This window comes from Pogoniulus pusillus, chromosome 1 (assembly GCF_015220805.1).
Source record: "Pogoniulus pusillus isolate bPogPus1 chromosome 1, bPogPus1.pri, whole genome shotgun sequence".
NCBI lineage: Eukaryota > Metazoa > Chordata > Aves > Piciformes > Lybiidae > Pogoniulus > Pogoniulus pusillus.
Window position 1 is genome coordinate 26,016,789 of NC_087264.1, and position 24,832 is coordinate 26,041,620.

The 24,832-nt window shown below is 41.2% G+C and overlaps 1 protein-coding gene across 2 annotated transcripts in view; it reads right to left on the reverse strand.

The window, feature by feature from the left end:
- CSTPP1 (centriolar satellite-associated tubulin polyglutamylase complex regulator 1) overlaps positions 1–24,591 on the reverse strand; it is an 84,294-nt gene extending 59,703 nt beyond the window's left edge. The window contains exons 1-2 of one of the 2 annotated variants that reach the window (XM_064145110.1): positions 24,463–24,591; positions 15,628–15,730 (exon numbers count right to left, since the gene is read on the reverse strand). In XM_064145110.1, the coding sequence (XP_064001180.1) occupies positions 15,628–15,730; positions 24,463–24,508 (149 nt within the window). In that variant the 5' untranslated portion in view covers positions 24,509–24,591. Of the gene's footprint in view, positions 1–15,627; positions 15,731–17,267; positions 17,385–24,462 lie in introns of those variants that run through there. The other variant, XM_064145121.1, reaches the window with a different exon arrangement.
- Positions 24,592–24,832: the final 241 nt, after the last annotated feature.

Here is a 24,832-nt window from a genome sequence, read left to right on the forward strand (position 1 = left end):
ATTACCAGTAAACAGAGCACGTAAATTAGAACCTTAAAAAAAGTTACTAGCCACATGGTTCTATGTGTCTTGCTGAAACTGGGACTAGAACCTGAACTGAATGTTCATTAGTTCACACCAGCTCTCTGCAAACACTCACTTTTCAAGCAATAATCGTTATGCAACTGGATATTCTGTTACCAAACAGCTTTCTCTATTCACATGTGAAAATAACCTAGAGAAAGATGAGAGAAAAATAAAGAAAGATTCTTGCTTGATGGGGAGATCTAAACTTTTCCAGTAAGGACTTCAAGATGCTTACTTTTTCACTCCTTTCCTTTACATGCCCCAGAGAAGCCAAACAACAAAATGGTCTCTTCCACTGCAACTGCTGAGAATGTTTTGTCTTGCAGCACACCCAGTCCGTGCCTGTGGGATGATGTGTGCACGTGAAAGGGAGAAAAACAGTTCTGGGAGGAGACCATGATAAAACAGCCCCAGCTCTTAGAAAAGGCTATGCTGGGAACTCTAACACTCAGGTGCTGCTCCTCTGAACAGAGCTGCTTTCAGTAAGGCTTTGTCTTTTGTGTAATTACATTTTGGCAACCTGCCAGAGTTCAGAAACTTTCAAGCACTCTTTTCAAATCTCTGGACTTCTAAATAGATTGTAAAAGTCCCAGGATGCTATGGTAACATCCCAATTGAAACTCACTACAGTAGTTAGCCTCTGCCTGCTGAACTCAGGCAAAGCCAAGTATGCATAATGCAGAGAGAGCCCTAAGTCTCCGAGAAGGACAGAACAGCTTGCCAGGACCCTGCTGTCCTCCTAGCAGGTGCCACCTTTGGTTACCATGCAAAGAGCTGAATGAGTTCACAGGACTCCTCCCCTATGCAAAACAAGGAACGAGGACCATTATTTCTTAACTTGCAGCATTGCTGCTTTCATTTTCCATCGAGATCATGATGAAGAAAAGCTCTTTGAAGGCTTATGCTACTTCTCCAGCACGAATGATTTCCCTACGCACACAGGTTTTCTTTCCGGTTACACAGGTGTCCAAGTCATTAAACCACAACTGAGTATCTTAAGTGAAAATAAGATGCAAAGTTGCCATCAAAGGTTATGTCTAGACTTAATGAGACATCTACAGAAACAGTGCAGAGAACCCGATGTTAACATTATGGATATCTGAGGCTTTTCTCTTGAAACACACTCTAGACTAGATATAGTCTGGTCCCATGAACTGAATGCTCATTTGCAGTTGGAACACATCTTCCAGTTTAGTTACATCTCAAAGGAACTTAGGTCACAAACTGCAAGACTGCTTCACGGTGTGAAGCAAAGCACAGTAAGTAGGGATAAACAAGAGTATTAGGATTAGAGACTATGGTACAATGGCTAACAAAGAATTAGCTCTAGCAATAGAAAACACTGAAATTCAAAAGGCTGTAAAACCCAGGCAATTTCTGTTGTTAAATAACTCATCCACACACAAAGCATCCCCAAGTGACCAATCATGCTTACCCCAAGGCTACGCTCTGAAATAGCTAGGAGAGGTTTACCTTGCTTGGAAGGAGTCCTGAGAGAGAACACTTAAAACTGCAGGGACCATTGTGTGTGTGTGTGGGGGGGGGAATCCCATTTTCACTGCTGTAATGAATAAATTCCTGCTGCAAAAGTGTAGTTTGAGATCATTCTATTCTTCACTTATTGGTTTAAGTGGGTAACACTACTCGCAACATTCAGACCAATCAGTAGATTGTTGTGTTAGCTATCCCTCTTGGAAGGGAAGACTAGGAACATTAGTGGGCTTCAATTCAAAGCTGTTGTATCAACTGGTTTTTAATAGTCCACAGATATTAATACTGGGACAAAGAAGTCAACCTTCAAGGAGATCACCATCTTCCACAACTGAAATTAGCAGTGTTTTTTAGGCACTTACTCTGAAATGTGTTAGCACTGTTAAGATGAAACAGATGCTGAAAGTTATTCCTGGTCACTGGCTTTAAAGGGGAAAATCCTTTTTTTAACAACCAGGCAGACAAGAAATCACTAACATTCTAAACGTTTTGGCCAGACTGAATGATGCAGCACTGCAACCACTGAGACTGGGTTTTTTAAAATGCTTTCTGTTTGACCCACTCAAGTTTATTTCCACTGAAGAGTGTGGAAAGAGAGGAAAGAGTGACATAAATTGTAATGATTCGTTACCAGGCTTCTTGGTATAGGCTCAGGAACCTGTGTTCATGGAGAAAGGTACAGAAATTATGGCAAGTACTGTCTGAAAGGAAGAGAACCAAGCCACGGCGGCACCTGTGCCAGCTCAGAGCAAGAAAGCTTGTTTGCTGCCTATGTTGCTTTGCAGCAAATCAAACCTTCTGAGATCTGTCTACAGACTCTGAAGAAGGGAAGGATTAAAGGAGTTGCTGTGTTTGCTCTTTATTACCCAGAAAACCTTTACTTTTTTTTTTGGGTCCCCCTTTCTTATTTTTTTTCCTATACTAAGTCAGTATTATAACACCTTGACGTTTTCCAATGAAAATCTAAATTGACCTTACTGTGTTGAATTATTAGCCTAGGATTATTGAAAGTCAAAAAGAAAAAAAAAAAAGGCAAACAAGGAGGGGGTGGTGGGGTAGGAATCACTAAAACCAGAAGTCTTTTGATCAGAGCAGCATCCTGCAGTTTGCTGTAACTCAAGCTGGCCATTCTTATATAGGAGGAATTAAGGACTTCTCCTGCCAGTCAGGGCCCTATTAAAACACAATAGCTGTTTGAAAAGGGTAAGCAAGCCGATATGGATATAATAGGCCACATATTGGGGCCCCTTTCTACTCTGAAGTAAAGCTTCTTCTTAGAGTTATGAGCTGGGAAACCTAGTATTCAGGAAGATGGGAAAGAGCATACAATGGAAGGGGTTAAATAGCCCTACAGAAGCCCTCCAAGGTGCTTAATGGAAAAGCAAAGAAGCCTTCAGAGATAAGCATCAATCACACAGAACTAGCTCTTTCAGTCCAATCAGGTGCTGTTTCAGACCACATGGTGCTTCAGTGAGTGAAGAAAGAAGATGTCTTGCTGGTGTAAACGGATACAGTTCTTACTGTGGAAAACACAGCAACTTATGCACCACGGAGATATCTGCATATCAGATATCACTCAGTTTCCCTCAAAAACCCTTGTCCTTTACCCCTCAACATATAATGAATAAATAAATAAATTCCAGAGCTACAGTTCCCACAAAGAAAGCTGCTAGCTCTCAAGCTAGTGTATTTACCATTTGTTCAAACTGGTCCAACTAAGTATTTTGGGGCAAGAAGAAAATTCCTCATTGAGCACCTCTATATAATTTTTACATATGCTGAAGGCACAAGAGAGCCAAGTCTTCACTAAGTGTCACTATCATACAGATACAAGATCCATTCTTTATGTCACACTGTGGAATTGACTCACCAGCTGCAAGATGCTTCAGAAACCACGTGGTGAACCTGTGGCAAGGTTGAGAAGGTTGCACAAAGAGAAATGCTAGCAGAAATACAAGCAGCATAAGGTAGTGTTAAGATTTCCTTTAGCCTAACAGCAACTCTGGAAGTAGATCTGGAATTGACATTGGCTGGAGGTGGACTTTGTTAACAAAATGTCAATGTCCACTGAAGGAGGAGTGTGAATATGAAAATTATCGAGTAACTTCTGCTGCTGAGTGAAGGAAAACTGGTTTATTGGAGAGTTGAGGCCAAAGCAGAAGCACAAGTGCTTGCTTGCTTCATTCTGCATGTTGCCTCCTGTTTCTCTTATTTTAAGACAGTTCCATGTTAGACTTTCAATTATTTGATAAGGCACAGTTAGGTTATGGCTGGTGGTGATCTAGGAACTACTGACAGATAACATGACTGTTCCAAAGAGATTCAACATTGGTGTCACGCATGCAGTTTTCATGTTTGCTCTTCTCAGTCTTGGTTAGACTGGAGAATTTCAGAAGAATAAAACTATCTATAACTGATACCCTCTCACCTATTCAGTTGCCTGGGCAAGAACAATAGCACATCAAAGACTCTGCAGCTTCCAATATTTCTATCATCTAACAAAAATACCTTGCCAAAATTCCTTAACAGAGATGAAGCCTCATCATTTGACATTCATATTAACTCTGCATTTAGAGATTGCTTAGCACTTTCTGCTCACTACAATTGCCTGGCTACAGTTTGTCCATTTCATTTGAAGATATACAAGAGCATGAATCTTGCAGGACATCAGGTTACTGTAACCCTCAAGGCTAATGTAGTCTGGAATCTGTATGGTTTCAACACTATATATCACAGAAAGTTTCAGTTCTTTGAAGACATCCAAGATTCTACAAAGTAAGTATTTATCTTTTTCTTTAGGAAAACCAAGACAAACCAACTTTTACAAATGTATTTTCAGGTAAGCTACAATGCTTTCAGCAGTTTGCTATTCATGGGAATGTAGAGACAGCTACAGGATTTTATCCTGTGAAGGATAAAAAAATTCTATTATAAGATCTGCTCACATCCCATTGCTGCAGACATTTGCTGATTTTTACAGCTTGGCATATCCAGCTTAGGAGAATTTTTACATTTGTTGACCTTGTCCACATTGGAACATATTTATTCTTAACAAAAGTGCTCCCTGGAGCACAAATCCTATGAGGAGAGGTTGAGGGAGCTGGGCCTGTTTAGCCTGGAGAAGAGGAGGCTCAGGGGTGATCTTATTACTGTCTACAACTACCTGAAGGGGCATTGTAGCCAGGTGGGGGGCGGCCTCTTCTCCCAGGCAACCAGCAATAGAACAAGGGGACACAGTCTCAGGTTGTGCCAGGGTAGGTATAAGCTGGATATTAGGAGGAAGTTCTTCACAGAGAGAGTGATTTCCCATTGGAATGGGCTGCCCAGGGAGGTGGTGGAGGCACCGTCCCTGGGGGTCTTCAAGAAAAGACTGGATGAGGCACTTAGTACCATGGTCTAGTTGATTGGTTAGGGCTGGGTGCTAGGTTGGACTGGATGATCTTGGAGGTCTCTTCCAACCTGGCTGATTCTATGATTCTATGATTTTTGTGACACCACAATAGCTTACCGTCTGTGAATTAAAACAAAAGCCCTTCCAACACCTAAGAAATTCTGATCTATTTTTCTCTTAAAGATCTTCTTGGAAAAAACAAAGTGTCCCTCAAGATTATGAGACTTTGTATTAAATTTTGTATTCAATTGGAGTAATGTAGCGTAAGCTTAGATGGGTGGAAGCTAAGAACTCTGAAACTCATCTCCTATGCAGAATGTCAGGATGAAGGTGATCGTCTCTCTTCAGTGGTGCTCAGTGATAGGACAAACAATGACAGGTAGAAGCTGGAACACAGGAGGTTCAACTTCAACATGAGTAGAAACTTCTCTATGGTGACTGGAGCAGGCTGCCCAGAGGGGTTGTGGAGTTTCCTTCTCTGAAGACTTTCAAAAATCTGCCTGGATGTGTTCCTCCATGGCCTGTCCTAGGTCATCTTACTTTGGCAGTGGGGTTGGACTCTATCCTTGGAGGTCAATCCCAAGCCCTAACATTCTGTGATTTTGTGATACAGTAGTCTAAACTTATGCCAAACTGTTTCACTAAAACCAAAACTAAACTGTATGAGTTGGCAATACTCATGAGAAAGGTATAATTATTGATGAAGCTAACATGTATTCGACAGAACTAAACTGTGTTGGAGGAAATATTGTCTGAGTTTTTTTTTTAAAATCTATCAGAAAATGGTGAAATAATGCCTTGTTATTCTTAAAAAAAACCTAAAAAGTTCATATAATAAGACAAAAAAACCCCAGTATGTACCAAACTTCCTACAAACTGCTGTCCTCTAGAGTATTTTCACTGAATCCCAGGTGTCAACTTCACGTTACCAAAACCCTTTTCTCCAAAGCTGCAGGAAATCCAGTCAGTGCAGCAAGGGACCAAGCATATAAAGATATTACTGCTTTAGATAAACCCACTGCAGATTGTACAAGAATGACTGTAAGTACTCCCACTACATCTGTTGTGGATATGCCACTATTTATCCTTCTTTTTTTTTTCCTATGTATTCCAATACAGTAACTTAGCAAGCAGAGCTGAGTGGTTTTCCAGGATAATGGAGAAAGATGCTTGTCAAATAGGGATCTCAACTCTGAGTATTTGTTTTGTATAATAGTGAGCTCTGTCCTCAGTGGAAGATGGACAATGTAAGATTGCCACAATTCACCCATCTGGCTTCAGGGCCCTTTCACTTCTATGAAAACACAAACTAAAACAGAGAATAGATTTGTGATCAGAACTGAAAGAATATGGGTAAGGCAGGGACTACCCAATACCACAAACAGACTGAAGGAGAAGGTAAAATTAAACCTGTGGCATTCCAAAAAGTATATCATGATCACTGATAAAATGAGTTATGGCAAAATAGTTAAAAAAAGCACACACATAGGAGGCTTCTTAGAAACTTTCTTAGGAGTAGTAATGATTGGTCTATCTATTTTGTACCACCAAACGCAGGCAGTGGGATGGGTCTGGAGAGCAGGGAAACTGAATCATAAAAGCACACATTCCAAGCTCTATTACCTTCTAATTGAGATCAGAGACATCAATTTCCAGCAAGCTCTAAGATTTTGTCCTTTCTCCTCTCTCTCTTAATTATCCAAACATGTTTCAAGAATAAATTTACACATTTGAAGCATGCCACAAAAGTCTGATTTTACCTCCCAGATGGAATCATGTATATATCACCAAATTTGTACTAGCAACATTAACAACTATGATGAAAAGCCATAAAGAAATTGGAAGCACAACCACAATTACGCTTAAGTTATGAACTAACACTAGCCAAAGAATAGTACATTCAACTCCGGCCCAGAAAGAAAGTGCAAACACAAATAACTCAGATCCATGTAGTCCTAATGCTTGTACCATTTGCCAGGTTTCTGGATTTGGGCTTTAGGCAATTTTCAAAGGTCTGTTTTTTTCAGTTTTATTAGCTATCAACGCTTCCTGTATACAATTGGCTTGAAGCATTGTTAAAGGAAGCTCAACTTCATGGCAGATGTGTTGCATCTCAACATTCAAGGCTGCAAAAAAGAACAGAAATATACTCTCAATTATCTCCATTAGATACTCAGCTGCAACTACTCTGACAAAGAACAAATATATAATTCCATGATGCAAAGAAATAGGCAAGAAGTGGGCAAAGACTCCACTGCTGCACCAGTGAGTACATAGTAGAAGCATCACAATCTGATCATGCTGCATACAAAAATTGTGATTGCCTCTGTTCAAACAGCAAGAGCACAGTGCAGCTCAAGTTATCTGTAGGTAACTACCCTGTGCTGACAAGATGTTAATATTTGTATGCTATGGCAAGTTGTCTAGAACTTTCTGTCACCTAGCTAGTATATTGTCACACACAGCACCAAATGGCAAATACTGTTTCTCCTGTTCAATTCTACATTGTTATTTTGGTCACAAGCCTTCCAGGATTGTCTTATCAAAAACCTTCTTAACCTTTTCCCTCCTCTGTACTTAACTACAAGGAGGGTTTGGATATCTGAGTATCCACTCACCTCTGAGATTCCCAAGAATGTGGGAAGAAAATACTCCATTTTCTAATATATTTGCAACATGTGCAAGCTACAGTGGGAATCACCGTGTTAGTGTCATTAATATATGCATTTTTTCTAGCTGTTTACTCAACAGCAGTCATCCCAATCAGCATATTCGTCAGGCTAAGACTTGTTGCAATGTTTATTACAAAGAAACAACTCTGGGAAAATCAGGAATCCATAGATCCTGCCTGTCAGATGAAAACACCAAAGCTGTTCCTGCAGTCAAGCAATTGTATAATAAAAACACGCTTCAGGTGGCAGATTGGCAGGTTATGGACAAAATTAGCATAGATCTAATCAGAAATAAACAGAGTTATTCACAACTCCTAAATCTTCCAGAGTTCTCATCCCAAATGCATAGGGACAGGAGGGATGAAAATCCCATTTCTCACATGAGTTGGAGAAACTTAGATTACAAAGAAGAGACTTGGCTCTTCTGACAGCTCTTCTCTGTAGAGGTGAGACTGGAAGGTAACAAATGGATTTCAACAAAAAGGCTTTGTGCTCACTAGCAACACTCTAAGGAGAGAAATATGTATCTGCTAAAGGCTCCCCAAAAAGATTTATCAACAAATGTAGTCCTGCAAATCCACGTGTTCTGTAGAGAAAAACTTTGAAAATGTCCCTCTTGTAGCAACTCATTTGCATTAGCAGCAAAATCTGCTGCCCAGAGCTTCTGCCACAAGTGCTGCATCAGGGTGTATATATTAATTTTCCTTCCATGGATGACTGAAGAGCAAAGAACAGGCAGACAGCACACTTATGCAGTGCCCAAGGGAATCCCAAGGAAGAGCCTGTCAGGAGCCATCAGGCACATGATCCCAGCTGAGACTTTTCAGCCCAGTCGGTTGCTTCACAGCTAGGTCACCCACAGCAGCAGCAGCTTGATACTGATGACATAGCTCAGTGCAATCATGTATAGAAGGGTCTTTTTCTTTCCAGGGCAGAAGGCACATAGGAATCTTGAGACTATCTGAGGAACACATATAACATTATTTTTGCAATTGCTTTTAAGATTATATGAGAGAGAATAACAACTCTTTATGTAAGAACCTGAAGGTATTGTTGTCTCCCAAAGGCTACTGATTGGCTAAAACACACAGAACTAACACTAAAATCCCTGATAACCAACATTCCTCCCTCAAACAGTCTTACTGACAATTTCTAATGAATGTCTCCATCTCTTAGAAAGGGAATCTGCCACAATTTCCCAAAGCCCTAAGGATCTTCTCATGACTATTCTTGCTGTTTGTACTGCAATAGTACAAAGCACAGAGATGATGTTCTACAACACTAGACACTGTAAAGTACATGCAGTACAGTATCAGTGCTGTCTTAAAGAGCTTACACTATACCTGCAAGCAAGACAGAACAAGTTACTGTGAAAAGGGAAAAGATGGAGAGCAGGTGACAGCAAGATAATGACAATGATAAGGCCCACATACACACAGAGAGGTGGGGGGAAAATTAAACAGAAATGATGGCTTTAAGGTAGCTCTAAGAATCTCTGCTCTTTACATGTAGATAATTCAACTTGTTTCCAATTGCCAATTAAGGCTGTTTTCAGTGAATGGCTTATCTCTCATGGGCATCCCATCTGTCCTTTTGCTGGCCCTTCCTCTCTGCCCTTACCCCCTCAAGGGTAAATGAGACTAATTTAAAGAGGAGGACATTGTTTACTCTACAGAATTATTCAGGTAATGTTGTATAGCAGTACGGGACTGAACAAGCCAAAAGTTTTTCTAACACTAAAGCCTGTGTCACTGCTAATGCCAGAGAAACCCAAGAGAACAGTATCACATTTGTCCCTAAGGAATGAGTTGAAGAAATTGTTCCAGTGAAACCAGATGGCAAGAGAAAATGCAGTTCTTTTATTGCTACGAGTTGATACTTCTCACCTTGATAACATCTTGCTATTCAAGGATCTCAAAGTACATAGCACTGGCAGTCCTCTTACTCTGAACAAAGCATGCATTCCTTGGTGTAAAACAAGGCTCTAGACCTTGGTATTTTGAACTGCCAGGCATATGACAGATCTCAAAGCAGCATGTGACCCCCCCAAACACACCTTCTCAGATAAATACTATCAAACTGTCACATAAGATTCAGTAGGGGCACTTCAATTTTGAGATAGCAGAAACATCCATTACAGAATAAGGGGGCTCTCATACATCAGTTTGTAGAATCCAGTGGATGCACTGCTGCCATCTGCAAGCTGAAAGCAAGATGTCTTTCTGAATCATGCTCCAGCTTGCAGGCAGCAAAGACACCAGAAATACCACCAAACAAACAAAAAATCAGAACAAAAAAAACCCAAACTAAACAAACAAAAAAAACCCCAAACCCAGGAAGTGCTTTGGGAAAAGAACAAAGGAACAAAAGAATATTTTTTGCCCTGTCTCCAGTTCACTTGTGTTTAGTTTACCAAACAAACTATAAAAGTGATAGGAAAAAGAGTTTCCTGTCCAAGGTAAGCTATCACTGGGTAATATTTCTGAGCTTTCTAAAGAGTCCTGAACAGAGCAGCACTGAAAAGAAAGTTTGAAGCAAAGCGTTAGCTCAGGAGAAAAGCAAAAATGATGAGTAGGAGGTCTGTTGGTCAGTATTTTTTTTTGCTGCCTCTTCCAGATAAAGTAAAAACAAAAAGCCACACAGATTCCCTTGAAGATTCCAGGAAATATAAAGTGAGATGCTATGCACATTCCCTCTGCATGATCAAATTAGTTAGCATGGGGGCCCTGTTTTTCTTCAGTACAGCAAAGATCAAGAGAACAGAATGATAAATTATGTATAGCAGGAATTTGTCACTTTAAGATATATTGGCATGGAAGCTGGGCTGGAAGAAACGAAGCAACATTAGTGTGTAATTACACAGAGAGCTTTCAAGAGATTTTATGGAGATTCAAAAGCAGAGCAGAGATATCCTGGGTTCATAATGAACGATTACCAGTAGCATTTCTGTATATCTATAAAATCAAGACTAGTCCTAAGAGAGGCATAATTTTACTCATGGATTAATTGGCAGAAGGATGATTGATCTCTATCCCTGTAATAGTCAGAAGCAAGTCAGATGAAAAGAGCCTCAAGGTACTCCCAAGATTGAAAGCAGATGTTCACATGATTGGGACAAATGAACAATGGAATAAAGTGGGGAAAAATATCCCTGAAGACTAAACATATTCTGGAAGGAGAATTGCAGAGAGAAAGGTCAGCCCTCTGCTTCAGCAGTCCTGGTGCTCGGCTATTGATAGCAGTGGAGTATATAATCCTTTTAATTTCCTAGAAACAACCAGAAACACTCATTGTCTGCATGATCCACACAGAGAAACCCAACCACAGAATTTTTAGCTTTGAAATTTTACTCGGGTAAGCTAAACCCCAGCAAAATTTTTTTAATTACCCCTAAAAATAGTTGTAACTGGCACAAAGATTTGAAGTGACTCATGGTGAAGTGAGCCATGACTTGCTCTTCAGCAACAGAGGTCAATGAAACACCACTCTATTGAAAATGCACTTTCTGAGAAGAGTTTGCAGAATATCTAATATTCACTTCTGATGCACTAACTTCATTATTTCTCAATAGTTCCAGAAGTTGCTATTTTAGCTCAACACACTTTAAGGAAAAATAAGGTTAAAAAAAAAAAAGTCAGTTGCTTGGGCCTGCCAGCTTTCCAAACCCTGGGCTTGGTCTCTAATTTTAAGTGATCATAAATAGAGAAAGCATGATGTGAAAAACTGGACAACCTAACAGCAAGTCCTTTCATCTTAAATCACTGCAGTGTATTCAAAAGATGCACATGTCAATGCTCTCAGAATAATCTGGAACAAGAAAAACACTGGGAGAGTGCACACAAACCTTCTAGAATCACATAAGTTATCTTTCAGTTCAAAGATTCTGAGATTGAAGAAAAAAAATCTAGATCAAGCTTAGCTCCTGGCAGAGAAGCATAGCCTTCAAATCATAGCCCAAGTATGTAGCTTCATGGATGAACAGAAATCTAGTGGGCAGTGAGGGCTCACCATTAAGTCCTGGGATCTAGGCTGTATGACAATTTCATAACAGGAAAATCTGTATTCCAAGTCATCCTACACCCATACTGTCAACCAATTTATTCTTCACTTTAAACAAAGAATCCCACATTTCAAACCTTAAACAGTTTCACAGATCTCAAAATTACTAAGCCTGTTTGTGCTTTGGTAGAGGGACTGTTTGGTCTGCAAAACTCCAGACACACTATATATTAAAAAAACCCAGAAACCCACCAACAACAACAAACTGAAAATAAATAGGGAAAGGATGATCTCCAGCATGCAAGTCAACCAGAAGGTTGTGCTCTGTGGTGACAGTTTTCTTTGTTATAATGATCCTGAATTATTATTTATTCTTTCAAAGGTAGAAGAGGAATAAGAAGTGAAATGAGGATGATAATCACATCTCAACGAACAAATACTGTAGAGAAGCAATGTCAGTATTGGAGCCACCTTGCTTTCAACTTCAGTAAAGAAATCCTACTGGTGGGTGGAGGTCACTGTAGCTATGTTCTTTATCTTTTTTAAGCTCTTGTTTGCTGACTAATGTCAGTATTGCCTTCTGTGGAAACTCACCTATATCAGATGGAGAATCATGACTGCAAATCATGTCAAGTGCACAGCTTGTATCTTCTTTTCATGCCAATACTTAACTCTCAGTGATTAATTCTCTGCAGCCTTCATTTAACAGTGACCACTGCAACTTGCTCAGAACATGGAAGTATTTGGTGCATTGGTCTGAATTAGTAAGATTTTCACCGCTGATACTATGCATTTTTTTCCATTTTGCTAGTCTAAAACCAAGGAATGCATTTTGAAAGTTTAAGCTGCTTTACAAACAACAGCAACAAATATTGGTTGCCTTGTAAAATCCATACAATAGTATCTTCTAAAAGACAGTGGCGGTGAATGGTGCCACATCCAGTTGGCAGCCACTCACTACTGGTGTGCTCCAGGGATCAGTGTTGGGCCTAAGCCTGTTTAATATCTTTACTGATGAGCTGGATGAGAGGATTGAGTCCAATTTTCAGTTATTTTGCTGACAACACCAAACTAGGTGCATGTGTTGATCTGAGGGTAGGAGGGCTCTGCAGAAAGACTTGAGCAGGCTGAACAGATGGGCATAGACCAATGACATGAGTTTTAACAAGTCTAAGTGCTGGGCTCTGCACTTTGGCCACTACAACCCCATGCAGCACTACAGGCTGGGGACAGAGTGGCTGGAGAGCAGAAAGGGATCTGGAGAGACTGGTTGACAGCTCAACATGAGCCAGCAGTGTGCCCAGGTAGCCAAGAAAGCCAACGGCATCCTGGTCTGTATTGGGAATGGTGTGGTCAGCAGGACCAGGGAAGTCCTTCTGCCCCTGTACCCAGCACTGGTTAGTCCACACTTTGCATACTGTGTCCAGTTCTGGGCCCCTCGATTTATGAAAGATGTTGAGGTGCTACAACATGTCCAGAGATGGACAACAAGGCTGCTGAAGAGGCTGGAGCACAGCCCCATGAGGAGAGGCTGAGGGAGGTGGGGGTGTTCAGTCTGGAGAAGAAGAGCCTCAGGGGAGACCTTATTGCTCTCTACAGCTATCTGAAAGGAGGTTGTAGCCAGGCAGGGTTGGTCTCTTCTGCCAGGCACCCAGGGACAGAACAAGAGGACACAGTCTCAAACTGCACCAGGGTAAGTTTAGGCTGGATGTTAGGAAGAGGTTCTTAACAGAAGGAGTGATTGGCATTGGAATGGGCTACCTGGGGAGATGGTGGAGTCACCATCCCTGGAGGTGCTTAAGAGGAGGCTGGATGAGGCACTTAGTGCCATGGTTTAGTTAATTAGAAGGTATTAGGTGATAGATAGGATTCAATCTTGAAGCTCTTTTCCATTCTGGTTAAATCTGTTAATTCTATCATACTGAGGTCTTATAAAGTCAGTATTAATTTTATTTATATTAAACTACAGAGGAAAGTCAACAATAAAACTAAAGAGCCTTGCTATGCTTTTTGATTCTTCTAGTAAAATTGCCTTTATACTGTTTTGCACAAGTCTTCTACATTTTGCAATATGGAGGATTTACACCAAGTGAAATTACCTTGCTGAAAGCAAATGAGATAACATAGTACCAAGAAACCATATTTTCCTGGTACTATACCTAGAAGATCTGTTGTATACACAGATGGCCTTTATCTTACCTCCTTTGCCAAAATGGTAAAAAGCCACACTAGTTTGAAAGTGCTTGTTATTCTCTTTAAAAAAATACATTAAAAGGCAGGTCAAGAATAAATTTTCCCTCAGACTTGTTGCATTATTTATATCTTTACCTTAAATTCTCCGTTACCACTGACAATCTCAGTTGTTGAAAAGTTTAGAATGTGGCAAGAAAATAAAATGCAAAGTGTCAGGTAATCAGAGCATCACAGAATGATAAGAGTTGGAAGGGACCTCTGTTCAGGTTTGTGCTCACTACTTCTTGTCTCTGGGTACCACTAAAAACAGACTGCCCCCATTCTCCTGATACCCTCCCCTGAAATATTTATAGGCATTAACAAGATTCCCTCTCAATCTTCTCGTCTAGGCTAAAAAGATACAAGTCCCTCAACCTTTCTTCATGTTCTAGTCCCACAGTCATCTTTATAGTCCTTTGCTGTACCCTCTTACGCAGTTCCTTGCCTTTTTGGAACTAGGAAGTCCAGAACTAGACAGAGTACTCCACATGAGGCATCACCAGCACCTGACAGAGTGGCATAAGAACCTACCTGCTTAACATATTCTTCCTGATGTGTCCATTTCTTGGTCATAAGGGCTCATTGCTGGCTCATGGTCATCCTGCTGTCCACCAGGACTCATAGATCTTTTGCACAGAGCTGCTTTCTGGCAGGTCAGCCCCCAACTTGTGCTGCTGCACGGAATTATTCCTTCCCAGGTGCAGGACCGGACCCTACACCTGCCCTTGTTGAACTTCATGAGGTTCCCCTTTGCCCACCTCTCCAGTCTGTCCAGCTCACACTGGATGGCAGCATGGCTTTCTGGTGTGTCAGCCACCCCTCCCAGTTTTGTGTCATCAGCAAACTTGCTGAGGGTAAATCATCTTTTCATCTAGGTCACTGATGAATATATTGAACAATCATTCAAACTAGCAAGTTAGACCTCATTTGGAGATTAGATAGACACTGATTTGCAGGGGGGAAAAAAGCACCAAACAAAAACCAAAAATAAGAGCTTGAAACTGTGATTAACTGAGGATGAAAGCTATTCCTATGCTTTGAGATGCTCTTCCACTGATGTAGTACCAAGACAGTTGTGAAAATATTCTGCTCATTGATTTGCATCAGAAGATTACAGGAAAGGAAGCAAGCAAAAAAAAGACTTTCACGTGTGCAACAAAAAGAGAGAAAGATACTACAACTGCAAGCACTTGCATTACCAACAGATCTTTAATGAATCTCATCAAAAGAGTTTTAAACATTGTGCAAAGCACCACTAAGTTGGGGTGGCTTCTCTCCCCACCTCCATCTCAAGAAAAATCTTTCAAATTAGCACAGATAATATCTTACTACTAATTATTTTGCTAATTACTTAAGGACTTGTGCAGGTTATAAGTGAGGAAGAGGCATTCTAACAGAACAATTGCACAAGGAGACAACACACTTCCTTTTACCAAGCATGCATTTGAAGAATGAATGCTGCTGAATCAGCAGCAGTCTCTGCTTTTGATACTGAAAGTACTGATCAAGTCAAGCCTAATTTGGGTTTCTATATGCTTTTAAAAGCTCTGTTCCCTAAAGTGATTGCTTCACATGAATGTTTGTAACAGGAGTACTGAACTGTGTGAAACCCATGCACATATCCAAAACATGCTCATGCAGCCCTTAGCTAACCCAGTGAAATCCAGCATTCACAACATAATCAGCATGTGCCTAGCTCCATTCTCGATGTACCCTGCCTGTTTCCAAAAGCCCTCCCTCAGGCTGGCCCTTTTGGCAGCATCCTGATGTACTTACTATTCAGTGAAGAACCTGGCAATGCCATACTGACTAATATCTTCTCTGTTCTCCAGCAGCTGGCTCACTGCATCCTCCATATACGTGAGAACATGTCTTTGCGCTGAAAATAAAAGATAGTAAGAGACAGAAATTAGAATACAAGGGGCCTGCAAAGCCCAAAGCCAGGCTAGCCTAGTTGTGTGCCTTATGCAAGTCAACAAACATTTGCTCCCTCAGAAAGCAGAGGTTTCATTCTTTCAGACATAGATAGAAAAATTCTGACTAGTTTTCTTTCCTGCCTACATGAAACTAGTCATTAACAGTGCTGACCCTTCTTTAAAATCCCTTCTGATTCCAGAAGGGAAGGAAATGGAGAAGGAATTGTGAGACTCCCTCACTGAAAAATGCTTATTTAAGAGGAGCTCCTTTTTCACAGACATCTTTCCTATACAGATTGCCAATGCTCTATCAACAGGGCTGCTGCAGAGCTTTAGGTGTTCCCTGCCCTTCCTTCCTCACCAAAGCCAAGTAGCTCAACAGTTGTTCTGTGAGTCTTTTTCCCTAAAGGTACAAATAAAAGTACACCTATTTCTCTAAAAGCATCAGTGAATGTACTTGGAGCGGCAGGTAGAGAACAGGTCCAATGCCAAGAGAGACATATATTATTCAACTGTCAGTTTCAGCTAACTGCCTAAACTAAACATCAGGAAATTTCACAAGCAGTGGATCTGCCAGTAGCCAACCACAAAATGCCATTCCCTTACAAGACTTCTAAGTAAAGATGGTTCAGTGCAATGCAAACCATCTCGCTGCTTCTACAGGGGGCAGACTCTGTATATATCTAGCACTTGCCAGGGAGGAAGAAGTATAGATTTGCCACCGAGCCCCTTTGATGTTTTTTGGCTAGCAACCAAGCTGGAGCAACAAAGAGCCGAGCAGGGGTGATGCGCCAGCCACCACGCAGTAGACTTTCCAAATCTACAAGTTCAACAATCAGAAGACAAGTCACAACGAACCCAGGAAAATCATTCCTAACCTGAAAAGCACACAAACCCTGTTCCCAAAGCACACACCTCCATCCTAAACACGTATGCTACTGCATCTTTGCAAGTAGTGTCGTGTCCTAAAAAGAGCAGGAGAAAACCCTCAGGGGATATAGGAAAGGCAAGGGCTGCTCTTCTTCCTTGCCGATCTGCTCCAGACTTGGCAGCACCATCCCCTCACCAGCAACTGGCCAACCTCAGACCCACATCAACATTCTCCAAAACCTTTTAATTTGTGCTTAATATCCTGCTAAGCATCAAACCCGTGCCACTTGATACACAGCATGGCATTCCCTTTCATCGTAGTGTGAGGCAGGTGGACTTCAAGAGAGGCCCGGAAATTATTATTCCCAATGGATACAGTGATTAAAAGTATGTATGAACATTGATTGCTATCAGGGGATTTCTCTGCCTAAAACACTTTTCAGGACAATGGTAAAATTGGTTAAGTACACCCTGGAAAATACCTTGCAGCTGATAGCAAAATGGTGAGCCAAAGGTTCAAAGATATTATCTGGTACTAAAAGATACAGGGCGTAGCTTCATTTAATTATTTTAATGCAAAGGAATAAATTTAATTTATGTGAATGATTAAAGAAAAATAGTTCTGCGCACCTGTGGCCCCTGAGGGAGGAATGAGTTGTGCAGCTCACTCACAGGCTCAGAATAACAGCAACTGGGTAACTTTGTTTCAGCCCATTCTCCTGCCCTCTTCATTATGCAGCCCATCTTACACTCTGAAGCACGCTTCCCAGGCCCCTCTTGAGTTGTCAGCAGTACCACATCAAGCCAGGTAGTAGCAGGCAGGCTTCCCCTAAGCTGCAATAAACTTCTGCTTAACTGCAAAACAATTCTCAAAACTTTGTGGGGAAGGATATACTGATTTCATAGTATAGCCCCTATCAATGAACACATTTTTGCTGTTTTGCTTCTTTAAAGTCATTAACCTCCCCCCAAAAGCCTATGGGAATGGACAGCCATGGTTCCATAGTGCTACACTGCACAATGTGGCTGACCTCTATACCAAATACCTTCAAGTCTGCTTCTGAAGAATAAACTAACTTTCAACACAGAATTTCAGACATTTCTGTCACAATTTAAAAGGTATACAAACATACAAGGGCCACTGCTAAATACAGTAAAAGAGTATTTCTGTAAAGTATTTTTGTTGCTTAAAGATCCTGCCAAAGGACCTTTCTCCCTGCTTCCCAAAATGTAGGTAGAGGTATGGGGGAGGGAAGGAATTGGCAAGCTAAGAAACAGAGAAAACAGCACTTGCAATCTCCTTGAGAAGTCTCTTTCTTTGGCTCTTGGGCTGTTGTGCTGGTTTCCAGGTAGCATGGATCTCACTGCCAAACCAAATTCTACCTCTGGCTTCCTGTTCATCAGTTGCCCAGTTCTGTAAGTATGCTTTATAACCCAATCAATCCTACTCTACACAGAAAAGTCATAGAATAAAATTTAATTTGCAGTCAGGTTCTAGCAGGACAGAGAGGCAACAAAGTGCCAAAAGTCTGGTTACAGCAAAATAGTAGTTCCATAATTCATACTAATGGTACTTTCCATAACAAAACACTGGAACCACACAGGAACATTTACTACATATGCAGGCAGAATTAAAAGTGAAATTTTGAATTAATGTTCTTTTTACTCAATCAGATCCAGGGCTCAACAGTAGAAGTTCAATTGAAGCATGGCCAAAACATCCTACGTAGCTCCTCTAGTTTGCAAGTAAAAGGCAAACCAAGGATTATATCTACAGTCAATGCAGTGTCTCTATGGACTCCACTACAATAGATTATCACAACTAATTCCATTTAGCCGTAACTGCACCAAATTGTCTTGCATGTGTATTTAAAACAGGCAAAATAGTCCCTGTATAAGCCACTGAATTACTTGTTTCAGTCTTTTTACAAGAACAAGCAATTCACTAATTCATAGGTTTGAGATGTTACAAGAACAAGCACTGACACTTGAAAAATCTTGAAGGAAAAGGAAAAAATACTCCAAATAATACCACTGCATGAAACAGAATATATGCACCAAAAGCAAAATTTGGGAAAGAAGAAAACAGATGCAATCTTTAAGCAATGATATCACATATATGTAGCACTTTTATTATCACCACTGCTCAGGAACAGATAAGATTAAGACCTTGGAAGAGCCACAGTACTGCTAGTGTCAGTTACATGATACCTACTGTAGCATATATTTGCAACAAAATCACCTGAACCATAATACTTTCGCACGTGAATTTCCCAGGTTTAGAACTTGGATGCATCTCCCTAAGGCTATATTGATCAGAAGCTTCTCTTTCCAATAAGTTTGCCTTTTCTAAAGGCAGAGAAGAAAAACTGAAGATCTGTATACCAGTACACTTCCCAAGAAGTGATGCTGCCTGTCATACTTGAAAGGAATAGCAAACATGGGATGGCCAAAAGATGGAACAAAAATAACAGCAGATGCAGCAAAGAAAAAAAGAAAAATGTGTGCCAAAAGATCTGGGGAAAAAAAAAAGAGTTTGACTGGAATAAGTGGTATCAAAGAGTAAACATTTATGACATACCTTGTCCAAAGAAGCGTAAAGCCCTACAGCAGAAGTCTTTATCAAATTATTATAAAATTGACTAGCTACATTACTGTTTAACTCCTCACAACAAATGACTTCTCCTGCAACATGAACTGTCTACTAAAACTATTTGTATTGCAGGCACATAAGAAGGCTTTTTTTTTTTTATTTCTATTTGGTGGCTGGTTCATTCCTGGCATAACTGAGTATGCTGAAAAATTAGGAGTGGGAATTCCTGGATAATAAGAGTGGCTTTTATTAATTATTTGCCTTCTCCTCAACTGAAGTGCTGAAAAATACATAGTATTTGATGCAATTAACATTGATGCATTTCAGTTATCAGAAATTCAAGAGCATAACAAGCACCAATATATTTGGAATATTTCTGGTGTGTTTTAAACCCTAAAAGCACATAAACTAAGAGCTAAATATCCTTTCAGAATTCATTCTAACTTGGAGCTTAACTAATGACACTACTGTATTACACACATTGCAAAGACACATAAAATCAATTTCAAGCAAATAGTACCAAAACAATTAAGATGCAAGAAGGAATTTGTAAAAACAAAATGCAAGAACAAAATCTCATCAAGTCTGAAAGTTTCTCCAGCATTAACGATCTATCAGGATGCTCCTTTTGCTCTTTTCAGATACCATGAGGGGTTTACTCTCTTCAGATATCACTAAGGAATGGCCTGAGGGAGAGAAGTATGTAAACAAAACAATCAGCTAAAAGCTGAATCGCTCTACAGCTGCAGTTCCTTCCAGTTTGGCAGTTCCACAGTTCAGTTTCCTAGTGACCCTGATTTTATTTTTTTAAGGGCAGAACATTTAATGATGTACAAGCAGCAGTCTTTGTCACACCAGAGATAACACTATGATGTGAGACGTGCTGCTACTCAGGAACACATGCTGTATAACATAACTATATTGTATTTCCTGTGTTCTCAGTTCCACAACCATTTTCAACCACCCTCCCCCCCCCAAAAAAAAAAAAAAGGTTTAAGTTTATAATTTAATCTTGACCATAAATGAAACTTTTTTTCCCAATTCATTAGCATATTAGTCACAAAGCATGACACTGTTCTCTTTCAGTTTGCACTACTAAGGCTGCACAGAGACTGGCATTTCAGCTTGTTCTAAGGCATTAGGTGGCTTAAGGGTTCTCTGTTCATACTTGGATACAGAAAGACTGTGTACTCTCCAGTTCTGGAACTCTACCTAGACCAGGATCAGATTTCAACTGTTACCTTTCAAGATAAGGTGGAAGTTTAGGAATGAAACTTTGATCTTTTGGAGAAAGTACTAGACTGAGTCTAACAAGACTCAAAATTAGCTAAATTCTACAAGCAAACTCTTACAAATCAGTGAGGAAACTTCTATGTTATAGTTCTCCTATCTATAAAACAGAGCATGAAATTAAAAAAAAGGCATTCTCTTTTTTAGACCTTAAGATTAACAAATATCTAGACTAAGCAGAGACTCAGTTTCAGCTGAGATGCCTGGATAACAACATCATCTATACACTGATTCACTGGTTATGCTGTTAAAGAAAACCATTGCACTTGGACTTTACAGCTCAGTACTTCTTAAGACTGTCCTGAAGAAGAGTAAACCCAAGCTATCTGCAAAGTCTCTACACAACTGATGTTCTCTGCTGGGAGGTTGTTTTAATGCACCAATACCATGGATCTTTTTAATCATGAAGCCTAAGACCTCTTATGAGAGAGGAGAGGAAACACGACCATGTTTCTGGCACTCAGTAACCCCGTGCTTTACTGATAAGGCACTTCCCTAATAGAGTACTTGTGTTCTTAGATGCGTTCTTAGATTTATACTGGCAAAGGGAGAAAGCACATCTTAAAGTTGGGGAGCAGAGGGGAGGACAATCCAGATCAAATTTCATAAATTTGCAATAATCTACTGTTTTTCTCCATAACATAAAAGGGGGGAAGGGCAGAGAATGGGATACAATCTGAAGCTTCAGAAGACAGCTGCATGAGCAGAACAATACACTGAGTGCTTCATTGCCTGCTATAAATAACTGAGCAATCACCAGTTATTAAACCATAATGAGGAAGGCATGGAAAAGCATCTCAAATAGGCCTCGTTTTGCCTACTGTAGTTCCAGTCTCATCCATCAAATGATAAATGTTTTCATCACTATCCCTGAACACTAAATATTGTTTATTCAGTGAAAATAATGGTTTAAAAAGTCCTGCTAGTGAAGCCATCTCCACTGTAGACTTTCTGCTAACTTCTTTCCTACTCACTATCAGCCATCTCTTTTCTTCTGCTTACTGTCTCACAATCACTGTAGCATAAGACATGCTGCCCTGATTTTTATTTTCCAAGAACTTTGCTGTACCAAAGCTTTGCAATTATTTTATGTCGCAAGCAAATGCTTAATTGTCCCCCTGTTCACTTCTGTTTTAGCTCACAGCAGCTTGTATTTGCCTCCTAGCATTCAAATTGGACACAAAAAACAATTTAAATAGGAAGAAGAAAACTAACAAAAAAAGCAATGCAGTGAGTAGCAAGCAATGCAATTTTGGCTATTTGTTGGTCTGGGTATTTTTTCATATTGAAAAAGGAAAAGAGAGAAAAGAGATTAGGTTAAGCTTACCCATTCCAGGCCAGGAAAGACACTGCCATCAGATCTGGGAGACTTAGAGAATAACTTATGTGGCAGCCTGAGGCAATAGAACTTCAGAATGAAATTACAGAAAGTGAAACTTACCACAATTGCTTACAACTCCACATCAGACAACTATGTTAACAAGACTTTGAGGCATGCAATGGAATAAATCCAAAGAACGGTGATTTCAGAGTGCCAGGTCAACAGAGAAAACATAACAGCATGTTATGAGAACATGTGGGGAGGTGTGTAGTGGGAGAGGGAGAGTGAGGTGAAGAGCTGTGTTTTGGGGGAGGGTTATTTGTTTGTTTTTCAACCACTTAGCTCCTGTCCATACACAATTCATTCAGTAAGATTTGTGAGCAGTCTGGTAAGTTACAAAATCTCAAAAGGACAAAACCACTGTTATTGATAATATTTACAGCTAATAACAATACCATCACTTAGCAGACACTTTTCCCCTCCTAACAGACAACAGATATTGCAACCTAAACAGAAGGACTTATCATGTGACAAACAGCAGACTCTTATATAAGTTACTGCTCAACCTGACATGCTCGCATACGCCTTCTGCCAACCCCAATGTCAGCATATTTTTTGAAGGCTTCACGAAACAGAAAGGGAATGGTACAGAGATACAAGGTGTACTTTAAGAAGGCTAACAAAGCTGCTTGCACATCTCTTACAAGTCTCATTTCTCATCTTCAGATGTGAAGCAGAAACCTAGCGTACTCTTACAACCGAGGAATTTTTAGTCTGCTTCCTAGACTGTTTTGAGTGATTCAAGCCTTACTGACAACTTTCACACAAGTAAAAACGCCCATTTCATTAAAAATTAAATTAACCTAAATCCAAGTTGGCTCATTTGAAAAAGGAAAAAGAAATTTTGCAAGTTTCACCCTAGAGCAACTCTGGAAAAGATATCAGTCTCTCTATTAACGTGTAAGCTGAAAATGCTGATACAGCACAACAGAGTAGCACAAGACCAAAGGGTGTATCTACATGGCACACTGTTCTCAAATATCTGAACTAGATCCAGAACTGAAATCAGCAATAAGAATTTCAGCAACAAGAATTTCAGCAAAATTAATCTCCAGAGAATTATCCCTAAGAGAGCACTAACCAAACTCTCGTTTCTGCCTTGAGTTTCCTTAACACAGAATAGCATTGCAGGTATGCAGAAAGTCCCCTAACAGCAGTCTAGGAGCAAAAGCCCAGAGACTATTCCAAGACAAAGGAGATGACTCCTTTGCTTAAATATCTTTAGTGCTATGATAAGCTTTGAAATAACAGATTGCTCATCACTGATGCTATTGTTAGGCTAAGAAAACTAAGGTCTTTTAGTCTCCTCCCTGCAAGATAGGTTTTCCATTTAGTGGAAACCAGCAATGTTTCTCTAGTCTTGGTCCATTTTAACTTACCAGAAATAGCAAAATCAGTGTGGAACAAGTAGCACAAACCAATCCATGCCATTTCTGACCTCTCTTTGTGCAAGAAAGCCACAGGAGATTATGTATATCTTTATAACAGTTCTTATCATACAGCCTGTTGATTTAAGAAGTAATGGCTGAAAAGTTTCGCCTCAAAAATACTGTCTTGAACACATAGTACATGCTCACTACTGGCAATTCATCTCCTCTTCAACAATTAAATAAAATCATATTGATCTAGTCCTCCTAATTATATTCATTTGACATAATAAAACCAAATCACTTTGCTTTTCAGTCTTCTGGAACATTCATAGAACCAAGCAGGTTGGAAGAGACCTCCAAGATCATCCAGTCCAACCTAGCACCCAGCCCTATCCAGTCAACTAGAACCATGGCACTAAGTGCCTCATCCAGTCGTTTTTCTTAACACCTCCAGGGTCGACGACTCCACCACCTCCCTGGGCAGCCCATTCCAATGCCAATCACTCTCTCTGCGAAGACACAAATTGTGTCTTCCTAAAAGGATGTAGTCTGCGAGGGAGTGGCTGCTTTATAAGATAAAATATTTCCATTTTCTGAGGGAAATAAGACCAATATTATGTTATTTCGGAAGAAAAGCTGACACGCCATATTCCAACACAAGAACAGCACTTCTCCCAGGACTGGGAAATAAGGCGTCTCGCACAGACCTGTCAGCACAACTCCTAAGGTTACAGTTTGCCGTAGAGCCGCTGGATGCTGCTTGCCACTACTCACGCCGTGCAAAAGAGACAGCGGAGGAGGCAGCAGCTCACCTCCCTCAGGCCGGTGCATTCACGGAGACCATCAGGGCATCAAAGGAGAGCTCCCTGCACCCGAGAGAGTCCTCTGCAGCCCTCCCACCTCAGGGTAGCACCCGGAGAAGCAGCGCCCGACAACGCCCACCTGCAAGCCCCCGGTGCTGCCCCTTCTCCAGCCAAGGAGGCAGACACAGAGGCCCGGCCCGACCCAGCCTAGACAGGGCGGCAAGGCCCTGAGACCGCTCCTCCCTGTCCCCGCCAAGGCCAGGTCACGTCAGGCCAGGCCAGGCCAGGCCGCAGCTCCTTCCACAGCCGCCGAGCCCTCCCTATGCCAGACCACAGCACGCCCAGGGCGCGGGTCCCTCTGGCTGTGACCCGCCGCGCCGCTCCTCACCCAGGTACTCGAGGCCCGGCAGCGAAAGCCGTTCGGGACTCAGCATCCTGCCACGGCCGCTTCCTCCCCGCTTCCGCCCGTTTCCAAGGCGCCCGACGCTTCCAGCGCGGAGAGGCTGCGCGGCTCGGCCGCCCGGCCCGGCTGGGAACACGCCCCCGCGGTGCCAGGGTTCCGCGCCCAAAGCCGAGCGGGCAGGCGCGCAGCCGGCTCCGGCTCCCGCCCCGCTCCACTGCGGCGCGGCCGCGGCGGCCTACCGCAGTCAGCCCGGTCAGAACACGCAGGTCAGGGGCTGGGAGGCCGTGAGTGACCTGGTGGGAAGGGGTCTCTGGAGAAGCGTGGTTACGTGGCGGCCTGACTTCGAGGAAGGGGC